The sequence below is a fragment of the Rutidosis leptorrhynchoides genome, chromosome 3, assembly GCF_046630445.1.
Source record: "Rutidosis leptorrhynchoides isolate AG116_Rl617_1_P2 chromosome 3, CSIRO_AGI_Rlap_v1, whole genome shotgun sequence".
Classification (NCBI taxonomy): Eukaryota; Viridiplantae; Streptophyta; class Magnoliopsida; order Asterales; family Asteraceae; genus Rutidosis; species Rutidosis leptorrhynchoides.
The window spans coordinates 431,521,191-431,540,916 of record NC_092335.1 but is presented as its reverse complement, the minus strand read 5'-3'; the positions used below and the strand labels follow the sequence as shown (position 1 = coordinate 431,540,916).

General features: G+C 37.1%; 2 protein-coding genes across 2 annotated transcripts; one reads left to right on the top strand and one right to left on the bottom strand.

Moving 5' to 3' along the window:
• The first annotated feature begins 12,202 nt into the window (after nt 1-12,202).
• On the top strand, nt 12,203-15,519 carry LOC139897876 (B-box zinc finger protein 22-like). The gene is made up of 3 exons (XM_071880587.1): nt 12,203-12,512; nt 14,057-14,488; nt 14,939-15,519. Exons 1-3 carry the CDS (start codon nt 12,330-12,332, stop codon nt 15,230-15,232), a joined length of 909 nt encoding a protein of 302 aa, XP_071736688.1. The 5' UTR covers nt 12,203-12,329; the 3' UTR covers nt 15,233-15,519.
• Nucleotides 15,520-15,756: 237 nt separating this feature from the next.
• LOC139897875 (protein VTE6, chloroplastic) lies at nt 15,757-18,462 on the bottom strand. The gene is made up of 5 exons (XM_071880586.1): nt 17,960-18,462; nt 17,183-17,436; nt 16,738-16,861; nt 16,257-16,361; nt 15,757-16,168 (listed from the first exon to the last, which is right to left on the bottom strand). The coding sequence occupies exons 1-5, from the start codon at nt 18,407-18,409 to the stop codon at nt 16,076-16,078; spliced, it is 1,026 nt and encodes a 341-aa protein (XP_071736687.1). The 5' UTR covers nt 18,410-18,462; the 3' UTR covers nt 15,757-16,075.
• Between the last annotated feature and the right edge of the window lie 1,264 nt (nt 18,463-19,726).

Genomic DNA, 19,726 nt, shown 5'->3' with positions numbered 1-19,726 from the left:
TAATTTAAGGCTATGTTTTGATAAAGGTACGTGTCCCAGAATGAAAATTACAAGTTTTCTCAGCGTACGAAGGGACACTCGAAAAACCGGAACCGGGACATAAGTCGCGTAACAACGTACGACTTATCGGAACAAAAATTACAAGTTAACTATGCATGTGAATTTAATATAATATATAATTAATTATATAAATTAAATATATTATATATATTATTAATTATTATGTCGACAAACAAAAATACAAAAAAATGTGAGCTGGATTTTGGGGCCATGCGATCGCATGGAAAATACGCATAAAACCCATGCGATCGCATGGGGTCAGATTTCAGGAAAGGTCTATAAATTGAATTCGTTTTTGCTCAGTTTACACACACTTATTGCTCCGTACTTATTTTATTTAAATTATTATTATTATTATTATTATTATTATTATTAAATTATTATTAATCTTAATATTTTTAGTAATATTATACATAAAATATTACGACGAGGTTATGAGCATGTCACTTTTAAAAATGAGTTTTACGAGCGGGATAGAGCTAAGGAAATTATGGGTTATTGCCAAGGAGATTATGGGTAATGTTCGGGAATATATTTATGAATCAAACCTAGTGTTTATCATCTCCGTTACGTCTACGTACTTTCCTACAATATTGAATCTCAATATTAATACGTAAGTACTTATATTTTATCTATTATATATTAATAGTGTATCCATGTCTAGTACTCGAGTATATATATTTATACATGCATGTATGCTAAATTTCGTCGTTAAACAGTTTATAATGAATCACGAATTAAATCCATATATTACTGGTAAAAGGTATATGATATACATGTTTTTGGAAAGCTGGCAAAAAATCGATAACTTTTCATTTAGACACCGAATAGTTTCGATGAACGGATTAAAAGATATGATCAACTGAATTATGATTGACGTTAATTGAAATTGCTTTTGAATCTACCATTAAGATTTAAACAACTTGTTTACGAGATTGATAAAATGAATTTTTAAATATTACCAACCGAGTAAATGAATCTTTATATAAGGCAAGTCTCATTTTATTAAACTATTGTCAAAATTGACTTTTTGAAACGACTTTGGATAACTTTTTTATGTCGATCTCGAGCATTAGGATTGTGATACACTATGACCTGACCTAGCTTGATAGACATTTATTGACCAACATATGTTCTATAGGTTGAGATCTACGATTCTTTGATATACCGAGTTTCTGTCACATTACGATGAACAACTGTATGTGCTGCTAAGGTGAGTTTCATTTGCTCCCTTTTTAAATGCTTTTGCAATATATATTTTTGTGCTGAGAATACATGCACTTTATTTTAAACAATGGACACAAGTACATACTAAATTCTATACTGAGTTTGAACCGAAAATCCCTTAGCTTTGGTAACTAGTAACTGCCGGTTATAAGAACTGGTGGGCGCGTGTAGTAGTATATGGATCCATAGGGCTTGATATCCCTGTCCGAGCTAGAGCACTAGCCTTTTAACGGACGTATGCTATTTAAGAAGCGTACACGTTGGTTTGCGTGTATTATTAAGATTATTATACAAAGGGTACAAATTATATATACGTTAAGTTTAGTTACCAGGGTGCTCAATTTCGTAGAATATTTTGATAAACGTTTTCTGGATGAAACAACTGAAATCTTGTGATCCATCTTTATATACAGATTATGCGAAACATACAAACTATGAACTCACCAACCTTTGTGTTGACACTTGTTAGCATGTTTATTCTCAGGTTCCCTAGAAGTCTTCCGCTGTTTGCTTATATGATAGACAAGCTATGTACATGGAGTCTTATGGCATATTTTTCAAGAAAATGTTGCATTCACCAATTCATCATCATATACCTTATTTTGACTGCATTGTCAATGGAAGTACTATTGTAAACTATTATATACGGTGATTGTCTATGTGTAGAAATCATCAGATGTCGAAAACCTTTGATTTAAATATTCATTTATGGTGTGCCTTTTCAAAAGAATGCAATGTTTACAAAACGTATCATATAGAGGTCAAATACCTCGCAATGAAATCAATGAATGACGTGTTCATCCATATGGATTTGGAGTGATCGTCACAGACACGAGCCTTAGTAATCCGAACCCACACGAGATTACTATCTTCGCAACATCGAGGTTGGCCGAACTACACGAGCCTTAGTAACCCGAAACCACGCGAGATTACTACCTCAATAAGATGACCGAACTACACGAGTCATCGTGAATCCGAACTACACGCGATTCACTTCTCAACATCAAAACCCACGGTCACGGGATTATAAAATCCACCACATCGAGGTCATCCGCTTCACAACAATATCAACCCTTCGCCATTGGGGTTATAACATCCAAATCACAACCACGTGTGATAACGTACACACAAGCGTGTACCTCGCCAAAGGTGGTCAACCAAAACGCACAAACGTGCCAATTGGACCTATACACAAGTCCATCAATCCACCTATATGTGAAGTGAGCTCTATGACCGAGAACCACTTCACCCGACCCGCACCCATCCTACACATACATATGCATATAGGATATTAACACTCACCTTGTCGCCTTGATGAAATGCTTCCAAAATAATCCGCAACTCGTCAATGGAAAGTACCTATTCCATTATCACAATTACAACAACACACAATTAGGGTTGACTTACAAACCAACCCAATTCGACACTTAGTGCCATTTCGACCCAATTGCACTTTCAAGCACAAACCGCGCCTAAACTAACCAATAATCACTAATATAAGTGATAATGGTCCTAATATGGCAATTAAGCCCGAACACAAGTGTTAAACACTTATCGTTCTCAAAATCGCCCATAAACCCTAATTTTGACCCATAAGGTCAAAATCTCACCATTTACAAGTTTTGACACCAAAACATGTTTAACTCGGTTTTATACTTCAACTAAATCCATTTTAAGTTTACAAACCTCAACGAATCGACATTCGGGTCATAATCCTCAACAAACCCTAATTTTGACTCTAGTCAAAATTAATCAACCACGAAAACCCTAAAAGTCTCCAAAACACCAATAATCACTAATGCTAGTGATTGTACACCATTTACAAGTCTTAAACATGGTTAAACCATTGACCAACCCAAAACCCGCCTTTAACAACAATAAACCCGAATATTGGTGTTAATCTCCAATTAACAACTAAATGGGTTTCACCTATGAATCATACAATCAAAAGCCCCAAAATTGAAGGAAGAACACAAAAACGAATTTCGGAGTTAGAGCTTACCACTAGTATCACAGTGTAGCTAAGAACGAGGAGAACAACCTAGTCAACTACGCCAAAGATCAAATCCCGCTTCTTCCTTTCCAAAAATCCCTTTGAAATCAAATGGGTGTTTGAGTTTTGAGAGAAAAATGAAAAGAAAAGGAAAATGAAATTAGGAAAATGAATGAGTGGATGAAGTTAAAGCCTCAAATCTGGCTCAAACGTGAAAAGACCAAAATGCCCTTGCTTCTCATGTAATATTACAAAAATCCGGCACCAGTTTGCCCAGAATGCCGCGTCACGGCCTTAAATGTCGCGCCGCGACATTTGCCTAGTTCTGGGATCATTTTTTATCAAGCTTCTGATCTGGATTCCAGTTAAATGCCGCGCCGCGGCATCCTTTGTCGCGTCGCGACGTTCAACGTGGTCTGACTCATTTCCTTGCATACAAGACCTTAACACCTGAATATGTCCCGAACCCTTCATACGCCTATCGTACATACACAATACACCTATAAATCATGTACGGAGAAAAACGGGGTGTTACAACTCTCCCCCACTTAGATTTGATCACGTCCTCGTGATCCTAGTCACTTAACCAAACGGGCCACACTTCATGGTCCTCAAACATAAGTCCCAACCGACTTTCCTAAGCAATTCTTCCCAATGAATTGCCTTCGACAACTAAATCGTCACCCGTGATTTATCAATTCCACAATCTGAGCACTAAAACTTGCTCAATCCCTCACATCGGGAAATTCAACCAATCTCGTACCAAGATATCGATCCCTTAGCGGACCCTTACCGAGTACAACGCTAAAAGCAACCAGTCTAAACCTAAGGTCAACAACCCGAAACATTGAAGACCGAACCAAAACGAATCCTTACGGATAACACCAATCACTAAACATCCCTTGTAGTGCGCAATACTACCAATACGCAACTACCGTAACATCATAATCCAACGGCTAAAATCGATAGCGTCCAAAACGACTATGGAAACGCAAATCTCAAGGTGTACAAAATCGACTATTGTCACACCCGTAACAACACATGAGCGAAGCACGGCTATCGCCTCACTAATCATACAACATGGTCCTCACGACCCCACCATCGGCGTATAAAACAACCGACAGATCACACAACCCGAAGGCTGGCCGAAAACACACGCGCCTTAGTGAATCCGAACTACACGCGACTCACTACCTTCACCACAACAACAATCGGGATTGGCCAAACTACACGCGCCTTAGTGAATCCGAACTACACGAGAGTCACTATCCCGGAGGAATGACCAAACTACACGAGTCATTTGTGAATCCGAACTACACCAGACTCACTCCTCAATACAATGACCGAAACCACACGAGTCATCGTGAATCCGAAACCACACGCGATCCACTACCATGATGAAGTCAGCGGACCCGAATATCATGCTTCACCAATCTCAACACCGGATGAAGTCAGCGGACCCCGTCAACGGTCATGCTTCACCGATATAACACCTCGCTCATGATGAAGTCAGCGGACCCCGAAGGTCATGCTCCACCAATCGCATACTCCCATGATGAAGTCAGCGGACCCTAAAGGTCATGCTTCATCAATCACCAATACCATGATGAAGTCAGCGGACTCCGAAAGTCATGCTTCATCAATCAACGCCCTTTTGGCCTCGAACGACGAGTAGCGTAACATCGTGCTCTGCTACGCCATAGTGAATCCTAACGGATACCACTAACCATTCACACACTCGAGCAAGAACCACCTATATCAAACATAGGCACAAAATAATAATTCTCTAGAAGAGAATCCGACACACACCTCCCTTAACCGAAGGATTTCACCTTGCTCACCAAACACGTCCATTATCTCTCAACGAGATTTACCACATTACCACCTCGGTGATAATTTAAATCCAAACCATAAGTACAATTTATTCGAAATTGTAATCTACCACAAATCGACCAAAACCAGGTCTCGACAACATTTTCCGGATCTACCAAAAGCATCATCCGAAATCTCACACTAAAACTTCCTCGTGCGGGAGTGTAACTCCGCCACTTGGAACTACGTCCAATATCCGCAACTCGTACAACCGTATAATGCTACCAAAGGTAGACTTTACAAATGATTGGGCTGACATGACCCATCACCATATCTTGCTCCAGCCTTGAGCACACGAAGGATTTCAATCAATCCTTAAACACTTCGAACAAAAAGTGTACCACGATTACACAAACCACACCCTCGCAATCATCCAATTGCTCTAGTTTGTCAATTTCCACCTAGTCACTCATGTACCTAAGGGTTTCACTCCGGTACCCTAAGTACAATGTAACCACAACACAATCGGAGTCGAACACCACGCTAGTAGGTATAAAAGAGGCACATAATGTCGCGTCACGTAGACTCCTTTATCAACATACATCGAGATCAAACACTCGATCTTTTTCGGGTTCCAACCACCCGACGAACCTCATGGTTCATCAACTTCCACACTATAGCGAACACGCGCTTAACATTCGAACACCAAAACCCATTTCCATGGCTTGGTAGAAACATTTCCAAATACTAAGGAATGCTTGGTTGCACCAAGTCTTACGCCCTTCGCCCATTAATCAAAACATCACCATAGGGTACTTCCATTAGGAACGTCACCCATAACAACAATATGCACAACACAAGGCATTTTACAAACTCAAATTCAACGGCACTTAATAAATAATCAAAGGACATATTTATTAAAACGAAACGTACCTTAACGTCTCCTTGCCGCACCCGTCCCCGCTAACTTGGGACATTCCGACTTACGATGTCCTTCTTCTTGGCAATTGAAGCACACCATGCCATCACTCTTTGGTACCGAATATTCCCAAGACTTGTGACCCCTCACGCCACAATTGTAACATCTAGGCGCACTAGAATCTAATATACCCGTCCGTGTACCACCCGTGCTCACACTCGGACCCTTAGTCCTCTTACTCGGAGCACCATACGAAACAACCCTTCTCTCGCTTGAAGGTTCACCCTTCTTTGATCGTGAATACGACTCGAAACCTCTAGCCACGGCGAATAATTCCGCAAACGATTTCGCGTGACCCCGGCTAATCTTATTCTTCAAGTCATCATTCAAGGTTCGATAGAAATCTTGCATCAACAAATTATCATTCTCCAAATACTCCGGGCAAAAACGAGCCTTCGCCATAAAGGTTGTCTTGAGAGTATTCAAATCCATAGAACCCTGTTGCAAATTTCGCAACTCATTACGCATTTTCGACAAATCGGCTGAAGTCCGGAACTCCTCGAAGAATTCCTTCTTAAACCCGTCCCACGATAACGCCATAAACGGTTCACCACCGACAAGATCAATCTTACCATCCAACCAATCCTTTGCCCTACCCCGCAACAAACTAGTAGCGAGTCTCGTCTTCTTCTCAGGAGGGCATTCAATAGTACGAAAACACCCTTCGACATCCGAGATCCAAGATGTGCTTACCAAAGGATCCGGTTTCCCGTCATACAACGGGGGTTTAGTCCTCATGAAGCTCTTAAGGCAACGCTCCATGTCACTACTACCCCGAAATTCGGAATACTTCCTATCCATTTCTTCTCGAAACGCACTCATTTGCTCCGCAACGGCGGCCGCAACTCTAGAGTTAAACTCCTCGTCATTCGTCTCGATCTCGTTTCGCGTCGTCATTCTAAAGAATGCAAAACGATTAGTCCATGAACATATAAAAAACACACATAACACCGCCCCATCTTGCTCAACACTCGTCGTACATCACTTGTTAGACACGATTTGCACCCGTAATAAGGTTTGCAAGTCCTTATTAAGCACACACGTCGTCTCAACTCGTTAGTACAGCGACCGCCTCGCTCGATGATATAACCAACACAACGACGATTCCACTCGATATAAACACACGCAAGGGAATAGCATCACAACACAATTAATATATTAATAATATCTGCATTACCAATATCGACGTTAGCCCACCTACAACAAGGCACTAACTATAACCTATTCCGACCCGTAATCCTACAAGTCCTGCAATAAATTAAGCACACACAAAAGTCTAAGTCTAGGCACCTATCTCAAGTCACCTAAATCCCTTAGACCATGCTCTGATACCACTTGAAACGACCCAACCCGTATTAAAACCGGCCCATAAAAATTTTTTCATTTTAATACGCGTTAAATAATACTTTAGGTCCCAATTGTGTTTCCATAAACATCTTTAATACAATAAAAGGTTTAATAAACCTTAAAACATTTAATACAATGATTAATTGTCCAAACGGACATACACGACCCGACTAGTTTAGTTTCCAACAAAAACCGAGCATGTTGATTTGGGACTACGCTACCCAAATCCTAATCGAATACAAAAGCAAGATCTTCTAAGCAACCTAGCCAAGATCTCTAATCCCCAAGCTTACCCGAGCCGCCAAGCATGCGATCCTATAAAAATAGCAACAACGAGATGGTAAGCTAACGCTTAGTGAGTGAGAATATACTACATACATATATATGTATAAAATGGACACGCCACACAAATATCAAATACCGCATACCGAAGCATCCATGTATAAGGCAACTACACAAAGCATACCGTACGATCTCTAAGCAACAAGCTAAAGATATCAACAAAGTATAAGTTCACCAACGACGATGTGAACAACGCCATTAAGCTACACCCGGAGGGTTAGCTACAACACAACATTACATTAATATATAACAATATAAAACGAATAAGGTTAACCCCTTAACCCATTACCGAATACCAAACGCCACAATGAAGATTGGCCGAACTACACGAGCCTTAGTAATCCGAACCCACACGAGATTACTATCTTCGCAACATCGAGGTTGGCCGAACTACACGAGCCTTAGTAATCCGAAACCACACGAGATTACTACCTCAATAAGATGACCGAACTACACGAGTCATCGTGAATCCGAACTACACGCGATTCACTTCTCAACATCAAAACCCACGGTCACGGGATTATAAAATCCACCACATCGGGGTCATCCACTTCACAACAATATCAACCCTTCGCCATTGGGGTTATAACGTCCAAATCACAACCACGTGTGATAACGTACACACAAGCGTGTACCTCGCCAAAGGTGGTCAACCAAAACGCACAAACGTGCCAATTGGACCTATACACAAGTCCATCAATCCACCTATATGTGAAGTGAGCTCTATGACCGAGAACCACTTCACCCGACCCGCACCCATCCTACACATACATATGCATATAGGATATTAACACTCACCTTGTCGCCTTGATGAAATGCTTCCAAAATAATCCGCAACTCGTCAATGGAAAGTACCTATTCCATTATCACAATTACAACAACACACAATTAGGGTTGACTTACAAACCAACCCAATTCGACACTTAGTGCCATTTCGACCCAATTGCACTTCCAAGCACAAACCGCGCCCAAACTAACCAATAATCACTAACACAAGTGATAATGGTCCTAATATGCCAATTAAGCCCGAACACAAGTGTTAAACACTTATCGTTCTCAAAATCGCCCATAAACCCTAATTTTGACCCATAAGGTCAAAATCTCACCATTTACAAGTTTTGACACCAAAACATGTTTAACTCAGTTTTATACTTCAACTTATTCCATTTTAAGTTTACAAACCTCAACGAATCGACATTCGGGTCATAATCCTCAACAAACCCTAATTTTGACTCTAGTCAAAATTAGTCAACCACGAAAACCCTAAAAGTCTCCAAAACACCAATAATCATTAATGCTAGTGATTGTACACCATTTACAAGTCTTAAACATGGTTAAACCATTGACCAACCCAAAACCCGCCTTTAACAACAATAAACCCGAATATTGGTGTTAATCTCCAATTAACAACTAAATGGGTTTCACCTATGAATCATACAATCAAAAGCCCCAAAATTGAATGAAGAACACAAAAATGAATTTCGGAGTTAGAGATTACCACTAGTATCACCATGTAGCTAAGAACGAGGAGAAAAACCTAGTCAACTACGCCAAAGATCAAATCCCGCTTCTTCCTTCCAAAAATCCCTTTGAAATCAAATGGGTGTTTGAGTTTGAGAGAAAAATGAAAAGAAAAGGAAAATGAAATTAGGAAAATGAATGAGTGGATGAGGTTAAAGCCTCAAATCTGGCTCAAACGTGAAAAGACCAAAATGCCCTTGCTTCTCATGTCATATTACAAAAATCCGACACCAGTTTGCCCAGAATGCCGCGCCGCGATCTTAAATGTCGCAGCCGCGACATTTGCCTAGTTCTGGGATCATTTTTTATCAAGCTTCTGATCTGGATTTCAGTTAAATGCCGCGCCGCGGCCTCCTTTGTCGCGCCACGACGTTCAACGTGGTCTGACTCATTTCCTTGCATACAAGACCTTAACACCCGAATATGTCCCGAACCCTTCATACGCCTATCGTACATACACAATACACCTATAAATCATGTACGGAGAAAAACGGGGTGTTACATCTATGGTAATAACACTCTATCTATCAACTCATATTCGTCATGAAAACATTTTTATTGTTAGCCATGACAATCTCTATCAAATTTCAGGACGAAATTTCTTTAACGGGTAGGTACTGTGACGACCCGGAAATTTCTGACCAAATTTAAAACTTAATCTTTATATGATTTCGACCAAATTTAAAACTTAATCTTTATATGATTCTCAAAATTTTTGAACTAATGTTATATATTCAGTTAACCTTTGACTATTGACCGACGATTCACGAACATCTATTTGTATATATATATATATATATATATATATATATATATATATATATATATATATATATATATATATATATATAATACAATAAGTTGGAATATTAATTATTAAAATTAATTATAAATAACTTGCAATGTGTATATAAAAACTGATTTATGTATATTAAATAAAGATATATACATATATATAATTTCAAGTTATTTAGTAAACGATAGTAACATTCGATTATTGATTCGATTGATATTTAGATAAGTTAACTAAAACGTTTAAGATGAACAAGTAAAACACTAATTTGCTACAGTATTTTCGAATTGCTATAGTACCCGAAAAGCTACAGTGTTTTCGAAAACCACTATTTGCTACAGTGAAAATCATTTTGCTACAGTAAACACTATTTCAGAATGAAAATGTATGTATATTTTACAAATGTTATAAAATATAATATTAACTTAGATATAAAACGTTTTGATTTAAAATAATTATATTAAGACGTTAATTTATAGACGCAAATGACCATAACACTCAAATGAATAAGTTACACTTTGAGTGGGATAGTTTTTCATTGATTTGAGTCTTGTTATGTATAAAGGTACATTACACGAAACATAAAGTACCAGTTTTCTAAGCGTACGAAAATGCGTTCGAGAAATCGGAACCGGAACATAAGTCAAGTGACAACATACAAGTAATCTGAACTAAAATTACAAGTCACCTATATACGAGAATATAATATAATATATATATAATTAATATAAATTATATATATTATATATATATTATAAAATTATGTCGACAAACAAAGAAACAAAAAACATATGAGCTGGAAACCTACCCCATGCGATCGCATGAGAAATGGGCTAGGAAGCCATGCGATCGCATGGCAGTCCTGGACAGAAAAAGTTCTATAAATTCATTTCGTTTTCTGTCTGACCGTCTTTTGAGTCGTTTTCTGAAAAAACGGGATGGAGAACCCAAAAAAACGACGCATCGGCCGACGCGTCGGTCAAGTCGGCCGACTTTTACAACACTGTATGTATCCATCCATATCATCATCACATGACTTATACCACACGTTTCATGAGATCGAAGAGCACACCTGCTCTAACCAACCGACCACATAATCGTGCAAAGAAAACAAGTTATTCTCACGTGCTTAACAGCCTCAACATAAAATATCATTTACTATTTTATACATAGATTATTATTATATTATATCTATAAATCTAAAAGGTATAGCCAAAGTGAATAGTAACCTCACAATTTTCACAAACTACCCCCAATCTTTTTACTTATTTACATTTTAGCCTCAAACTATACAACAGTTAACTTTATAGCTTTTATAAATTTACCACAAATTTTTAACATTTTATACTTTAACCATTAAACTTCTCATTCATTATAAATCGACCACATACTTTATACACTACCTAATAGACAAAAACGATTAATAGTCACCAGGGGCGTTTTCGTCCTTTCACTTTTTTCCCTTTTCCCACTTTTTTTTTCAAAAAAGCCCCCATAGTTTGTTCAAATATTAAAATCGACCCCCAAAGTGTCAAATACTCATTTTCATAAAAAAAAAAAATAAATAAACTCCACCCAAATATTCAACGGGCCATATCTTCTCGCTCGCAACGACTTAAATTTTTCTGGCACCATCGTTAAACTCGAAATAATTTTAGGAGCACACTGTCACTAACTATACGCAAAACAGACGATTTTTAAAAAACGCTACATATTTGAGGTACTTTTCATACACTTCGATTTTGCGTTAAATTTTTAAAAGTCGACAATTCCATAGTGAAACGCGGAGATGTACATATATTGTTAATTTAAAATAACATTTAAATCTTCACGTATTATACCTTTTAGTTCGAATCGAATTACGCTTCACCGATATCATCTTTAGCCACGAAATAATTTTACAAACTAAACGCAATATAATACATTGAAAACCGAACCCTGGCGCGAAGCGAGGGTTCGAAGAACACTAGTTATTAGTCAAAAAATACATTGAGAAATACACTATTAGTCAAAAAAAAATATATAGTAATATACTCCGTAATAAATAAGTAAAAATAATAAAATAACAATTTAATGTAATTCCTTGAATTACGAATCAGTACATGTTCTCTTAAAACCTCCACTTGCTGCCTTGCTCTTCCTTTCCCCTTTCGGCCCTATTAACTGCTTAAACCCTATTAATCATACACCTACACGCACAACACAAGATCTGTAAACATTCAAAAACAAATTAAAATAAAATTAGAAAAATTCAGATGAAGATTCAGTGTAACGTGTGTGAAATTGCGGAAGCTGTGGTGTTATGTTGCGCCGATGAAGCTGCTTTGTGTTTTAATTGCGATGAAAAAGTACATGCTGCTAATAAGCTCGCTAGTAAACATCAACGAGTTCCTCTTTTTCATTCTACTTCTCATATGCTTAAGTGTGATATCTGTCAGGTATATTTATAAATTTTAATTAATTTCTCTAATTATATATAGAAATTGGTATTATACAAGATGTATGTTTAGAAATTAGGTTATTTTTCATTATGAATTCGTTTGAATTGAGGTGGACAGATGGATTATTTTGACTTAATAATTGAATTTTAGTTGATGTTTTTTGATTTATTTAATTCTGCTATGATATGTTAAGGGAATTAAGGTATTAGCAATTAATTTATCAGGAAATTAGGGAGATAGCTGGATCATGTTGACAATATGGTTAAATTTTAATACAGTTTATGTCATAATCTTCTGGAAAATTCAGTTGTCTAAATGCAGTGGCGGAGCCAGGAAATTTTTTCAACGGGGGAAATTTTTTACTTTTTTTAAAACATAGCGACTTTTTTGGCAACATATGGAGGTTTCGGGGCAAAATTTGGAGGTTTTGTGGCAATATGGTTAAATTTGGAGGTTTTTGGGCAAAATTTGGAGGTTGTTGGGCAAAATACGAAGGTTTTGGGCCAAAATACGAAGGTTTTGTGGCAAAATATGAAGATTTTGGGGGGAAAAAAAATTCCACCGGGGGCAAAATCAAAAAATCGAAAAAATTTGCATTAAAAATTGTCAATCCACTAGGGGCGGGCGCCCCACCCTGCCCCTTCATAAGTTCGCGCCTATCTAAATGTACATGTGAAAGAGTATATTCAGTGTAAAGATATATGCCTACAGCCAAGGTTGGAGAATTCGGATCTCGGGGAGATCTCGTTTGGACTTTTTTAGGGAGATTTCGGCATCTCGGAATAATCTCGGGGAGATCTCGGACGTTGTCTTACGTTGACTTTATAGTTTTTTTTAATAAAAATATATATAAAAACATAAATATATTTATATTTATATTTATATACGTTTTTACGAGATTTTACAAAAATATCCGAGAAATGAGCGAGGAAATCTTAGAAATTACGAATTTTACAAGAAAATCTTACAAATTAACAAGAAAATCCGAGAAATCGTGCCTTTGACTAAGTTTGACCCCGTTGATCGAGAAATCTCGGGAGATGAACATTTCGTCTCGGGTGCCTTCTAAAAACGAGATCTCAGGGAAGATCTCGGAGAGATCTCGGGAGATTTACAACACTGCCTACATCTCTGAATTACCAACTGAAACTTAAATCTATCCCTCAATCACTATTAGTTTTTGCATTTCGTCAGTGTTTAGTTTTAATCTGCAGTGAGGTTAAGTTACTTAAGTTGAAATTAAGGTAGTTTGAACCACTTTGATTTTTAGTTATGGGCTGTAAGGGGGTGATATTATGTGCATAATGGTTATAGGTTACGATGATGTATATACACAATTGGTCGATAGAGAAAGGGATGATAAGGTTGATATGTTTGTTCCAATTGATGTATGATATCAATCTTGTTGTGAGATGAAACTGGCTTATGAGTATTGTGGAAGTAAAACCAATACGAATATGGTTGCAGACTTGTTTGGAACTGATTGTTGATATTTCAAACATGTTATTCGTTGGTGTCTAAAAAATCATTAAATTGTACAGGAAACAGCTGGCTACTTCTTTTGCCTTGAAGATAGGGCCTTACTGTGCCGAAAATGTGATGTCACAATACATACAGTCAATAAGTTAGTGTCATCCCATCAAAGGTTTCTGCTTACAGGAGTTAAAGTAGGGCTTGAAGCTGCAGACCCTGGTGCATCATCTTCTACAGGGAAGTTAAGCTCTGGCTTGAAGATTTCGGAAGCAAAAAATTCACATTCGGTGCCAAAAAGGGCTGTTCCAATGTCAGAAACAAGTCAATTAAAGAAAGTTATGCGTGTTGATGTTGCAGTAAATGGCGATTTTGTACCTCATAAGCTGCCTTTTAATGAAGACATTTCTTCTGATAGTATGCAACAGTGGCAGTTTGACGACTTCCTATTGCTGACTGATTTTAATCAGAATTATAACTACTTAGACAATGTATCATCCAAGGTAAATGCATTGTTCTTCTCTGTATTCTAATCATAACTAATGATATTGATTGAATATAATGAGAAAGGCTTTTAGAAGTGTGATGTTGGCAAGTTTGACGCATATACTTATGTATGAGTCAATTTGGGTATGTTTACATCAAATGGGCATATGGGTTAAATCATCAATATATCAATATATCTAGTTTATTGAGACCTCTAAATTAATTTTTCCTCAAAGATTTAGATTTGTATAATAATAGTGAAGTGGTTTTTGTAATCAAATAATCAGAAACACTAATCACCTTTTTTAATTAAGAAATAGCTTTGTGGGTCGACTTGACCCGACTAGATCCAACCCATTTCAGTTTTTACTAAAACGTACATGTTCCAAGGCCCATCTTGCTACCTTTTTGCATTGTAAATCTTCATTATAGTTATTTGTTTTGGGTTATTGCTGAATGATTTACAGGCTGATAGTGGGAAGCTGGGAGAATCTGACGGTTCCCCAACTCTGCGAGCCAATGAGATCGAATTGGACGGTGAAGATTGTTTGGGTCGAGTCCCTGATACATCATGGGCGGTCCCACAGATATCTTCCTCACATACTGCTTCAGGACTCTGCTGGCCAAATGGTAATCCAAATCGTCAACGCCCAGCAGTTTCTGATAGTTTTGTCCCAGATTTATGTTACTTTGCTGTGCCAAATTTATACGGTTCTCAAGAAAACGGTAACGGTGAATTAAAAAGGAGACGGAGTTTCTAGTGCGAGTCATCAGGTGGGTTTAATGTGCGTGTTAATGTTGTAACGTTAGGTGTATCAACTTTAATCCCGTGTTGCTAATGGTGTTGAGGAAGTGATATGGTGAAGTGTGACAGTGTGTTGTGAGTCGAGACTTGTTACTTTACCTTTATGTAAGTTGATGTTGTGCAATTGGTTAAATGTAAAGGGTAAATAATCATAAATAGGAAGGTGAATACATGAACATGAAGCTCACTCTATTGAAGTTGAATAAAGGCCATGATGGCAAATTGGTGTTGTAATGAGTATAAAAGAAGATAGTTAAGAAAAAGAGATTATACATCTGGACGCTCAAATATAAATGACATTTGCGAGTAACCTACAGATGTATAATGATACCTTAATAAAGTTTCTCGATAGATCTTTCTAGTTTTGACCCGAACAGGTTTCATATGACTAGCCTATTTAGGGGTTGTTTGGCTAATGCAAGATTCCACTATCTTTCAGAGTTACAAATCAATACAGAACTTGTGCATATTAATCTTCACATATGAAAAACATACAACAAAATTGAGTTCGACAAAGTTTCAACTGAACGATGAAAAGGATGAATTGATGCTACAATCAATCTGTTCTTGTATAATGAGTAGCTTACATGCTAGTGATGGTTAGACGATACAAAGTGCATCATACCTAATACAAATGTACAGTCAAGAAAGAAAAATGGGGTCAAAAACTAGCATCACGACCTGACCATGTATACAAAAACTCAGAACTCGAATCATGTTTATTGTAAGCAAAAGAAAATGGTAACCAAAAGTTGTCAACAATGAAGAAATTTGATGCTTTACATATCAACTCTAATATTCATGCAAGCCTTTGGAGTACAAATTGTTGGATCAAGATGGCTAGTATGCTACCAAGAGATATATTGATTACATTGACTGCATCATTGTTGAGCTACAATGCAAGACCATTATTAGATCCTAAAGAGAAGCAAGAACACGAGTATTTTAAATATGTGCATGAAAATTGATATGCAACTTACCCATTTGAATCCTTCTTTCTCTTGGAGTACAGCCCCTATAACACTTTCACCAACATTTGCGATTTGTGATGCCAACACACATATAACTGCTTCAGCAACCTTAATCTAGTATCCCGTAAAATAATACATACTCATTAAAAAGATATGCAACCCCATCAATAAATAAGCCAATCCTAAGAGAAAGTTTGACCCATTTACTTCTTTATACACCTCAAAAGGGTATAAAGAAGGTTAGCTAAACCGGAAATGCATCAAACAAGACCAACGGGTCGAAAGTAACACGAAGTGTACAGTAATGCATAAAACCTCCTAAGTAACTATTTAACCAAAGAATAAGAATAACATTTTATTATACAGTTTTTGTACACATCTTTGAAGCAATTCAAGATTTGGATAAAAAAATGTTTCAGTGAACTCCCGTTTCGACCAGTAGTCCAGTACAAAGGTGATTCTTTAATGATATGAAAGAAGAACAATGTACCTCGCCCAGATAGCAACCAACAGTGGCAAGAACAATCGAAGCTATAAACCCAGCAACGGTCCCCTCAAGACTAACTGCCCCTTCTGTCCCCCTTGGGACAACCTTAAACGTTGTTACCAAGTATCTACATAAGAAAAATATAGTACCTAAATGCTTTGCAATTTACATAAAATAAAAATATAGCTTAAACGAATACAGGTCAAACGGTCAAGAATCTTAATTCACAAAGCATATAAATTCCTAAATAACTTTAGCTAAATCATTGATGTACTATGATTTATATAAACCATATTTGACATACACAATGTTAATTTATATTTGCAGAAATGAAGTATTTCCAGTCAAATGGACACGACCCGTTTCGTTTAAAAGATTACACTTTTTCACACATTATTCAAACTACTCATTACCTCAAGACGCGATGCTTAAAAGTAGAATCACTTACGTTGTTTTGCCATACGCCTTCCCTATCTCACTAGAGACGGTGTCACTCAACTTAGTACAAAAACTAGCAACGAATCCAAGTTCCCAAAGCCGAAAAAATGTTTTGCCACCAACTCCGTAAATCGAAAGCAACGCACAAACGCAACCCGCCGCACTTGAGCCTATCACACTCCCAGGTCCTCTTCTACCTTTTTTCTTCTCTGCAACACCTTGAGCTTCCTTTTGAGCCATTTTTACTTTCGTTACTGCTGTACCCTACAATATCATCATCAAATATCACCATTGATTGATTCTGACCACCAAAATAAGTCAAAAATGGTACTCAAATACGTATAGGTCTATGAACAATGTCTTCTAGATGATTGTAAGCAGTAAACACATTTGATAAACATTTTTACATTCATCTCAATAATCCAAAATAATGAAAGGAAAAAAATTACTATTTCCTACAGGTTAGACATCCCAAAATGGAGCCAACTCACTTAAAAATAACAAACACAAAAAAACAAAAAAGTCCTGAATTTATCTCATATAAACAAAGCAAAGATACTACTAGCATTCTAGCATGCAACTTCAAATCCATACCCAGTATTAAAAAGGTTTGACCTTTATGGTCAAACAACCCAAATTTAAACCCCAAAATTTACCTTTTTTTTCCATATAAAGAGTGATCAACATTTCAAATCCATACCAGAAATATCAACATTTTCCAAATCAGACATTTAAATTCTAACAAAATCCACAAGTTCTATAAATCATAACTTTGGCATTGACTTACAATAACAAAATAAACAGCAACAAGAAGAAACCCAGATGGACCAAACCCACGCCACGTCAGCGTCCCAAGCATGAAAGCAGCACCGATGCCGGAAAGTGACAAACCCGTTACAAGAATCGGCGATCCCACTAAAAAAATTAACAAGTTACTGAAAATTGCAGATTGCCACGTGGGCGGTGATAATTGGGTAAATTGGATTGCACTCTGAATAAACCCTAGATCAGGAACATTAGAATTGCCACTTGATTGGACTTTAATTGAAGGAATTGAGTCCATTGGTGATGATTTGAGTGGGTTTGTGGTGTAAGTGTGAAATAGGGGGGTTTTGGTGTGTCTGAAAAGTTGGTGGCAAGATGTGAAATTGTTGGTCCGCCGGAGACGGTGGTGATGCGGTGGAGAAGATGGGTAGATTATGGGAATAATTGAGAATGGGAATGGGATTGTTGCCATTTCTTTTATGTGTTTGGGTTTACCGTCTGTGCTAAGCAACAATGAGTTTGACACGCTGAAGTTTTTTTTTTTTTTAAATATGGGCCAACAACTTTGAAATTGCAAAATTTATTTATCTTTATCAATAAATAAATAAACAAAAACTAAATAAAGTGTAGTAATAACATTTTCTTAAATTGTATCCTTTTTATCCGAAAACAATACGTAAAATTCAACGGAGGATAGTTTATACATTGATATAATGTTTTAGAGATAAATATAGGATAAACTAAAGAGAGATGAGAGAGAGTGCGTAGAGAGAGAGTACGACGGTTCACGGTGGCTCAAGGCGTACGGCTACAGGGTATGATGGCAGTGGCGGGAATCGACAATCTAGGGTGTTCGGCTATCAGGTTACTTCTTTTCTTTTCTTCAACTTTCCTCTCTCGTGGACAGTGCCAGATTTCTGGAGGCTTTTCAAGAAATATGGGAACGTTCGGGATGTCTATATGGCAAGAAGAACCCTAGCAAGTGGCCAAAGGTTTGGCTTCGTAAGATTCGAAGGTATTCGGGACGATGACGCTTTTGCGGTCACTCTCAGTAAGATTATGATAGGCATAAACCCTCTTAGGGTCTACAAAGAGATTAACAAAAAGGAGGGTATGAAGACGCATACAAACAAGCTTAATGGAGATTACCAATACAGGTGCCAGGAGAACACCAAAAGAAATGGATCATACACCAGATGGAATGACTCATTCACGGATGGTAGGCATTTTATGTAGTGACCCGAACTTTTCCATGTTTATATGTATATTAATTGAGATTGATATTTACATGATTAAATGTTTCCAACATGTTAAGCAATCAAACTTGTTAAGACTTGATTAATTGAAATATGTTTCATATAGACAATTGACCACCCAAGTTGACCGGCGATTCACGAACGTTAAAACTTGTAAAAACGACATGACGATATATATATGGATATACATATGGTTAACATGAGATTATGATAAGTAAGTATCTCCATAAGTATATTAACAATGAGTTATATACATATAAACAAGACTACTAACTTAAGGATTTCGAAACGAGACATATATGTAACGATTATCGTTGTAGCGACATTTAAATGTATATATATCATATTAAGATATATTAATATATCATAATATCATGATAATATAATAATTTAACATCTCATTAGATATAATAAACAATGGGTTAACAACATTAATTGAGATCGTTAACTTAAAGGTTTCAAAACAACACTTACATGTAACGACTAACGATGACTTAACGACTCAGTTAAAATGTATATACATGTAGTGTATT

What these genes read in the sequence shown, in the direction of transcription:
- LOC139897875 (XM_071880586.1), bottom strand. Translation starts at nt 18,409, where the DNA reads ATGGCAACAATCCCATTCCCATTCTCAATTATTCCCATAATCTACCCA. An exon ending in TTGGTTGCTATCTGGGCGAG is followed by an intron (nt 16,362 to 16,737) that starts GTACATTGTTCT and finishes ACGGGATACTAG; the next exon opens with ATTAAGGTTGCTGAAGCAGT. An exon ending in AGAAAGAAGGATTCAAATGG is followed by an intron (nt 16,169 to 16,256) that starts GTAAGTTGCATA and finishes CTTGCATTGTAG; the next exon opens with CTCAACAATGATGCAGTCAA.
- LOC139897876 (XM_071880587.1), top strand. Translation starts at nt 12,330, where the DNA reads ATGAAGATTCAGTGTAACGTGTGTGAAATTGCGGAAGCTGTGGTGTTA. An exon ending in TTAAGTGTGATATCTGTCAG is followed by an intron (nt 12,513 to 14,056) that starts GTATATTTATAA and finishes TAAATTGTACAG; the next exon opens with GAAACAGCTGGCTACTTCTT. An exon ending in TAGACAATGTATCATCCAAG is followed by an intron (nt 14,489 to 14,938) that starts GTAAATGCATTG and finishes AATGATTTACAG; the next exon opens with GCTGATAGTGGGAAGCTGGG.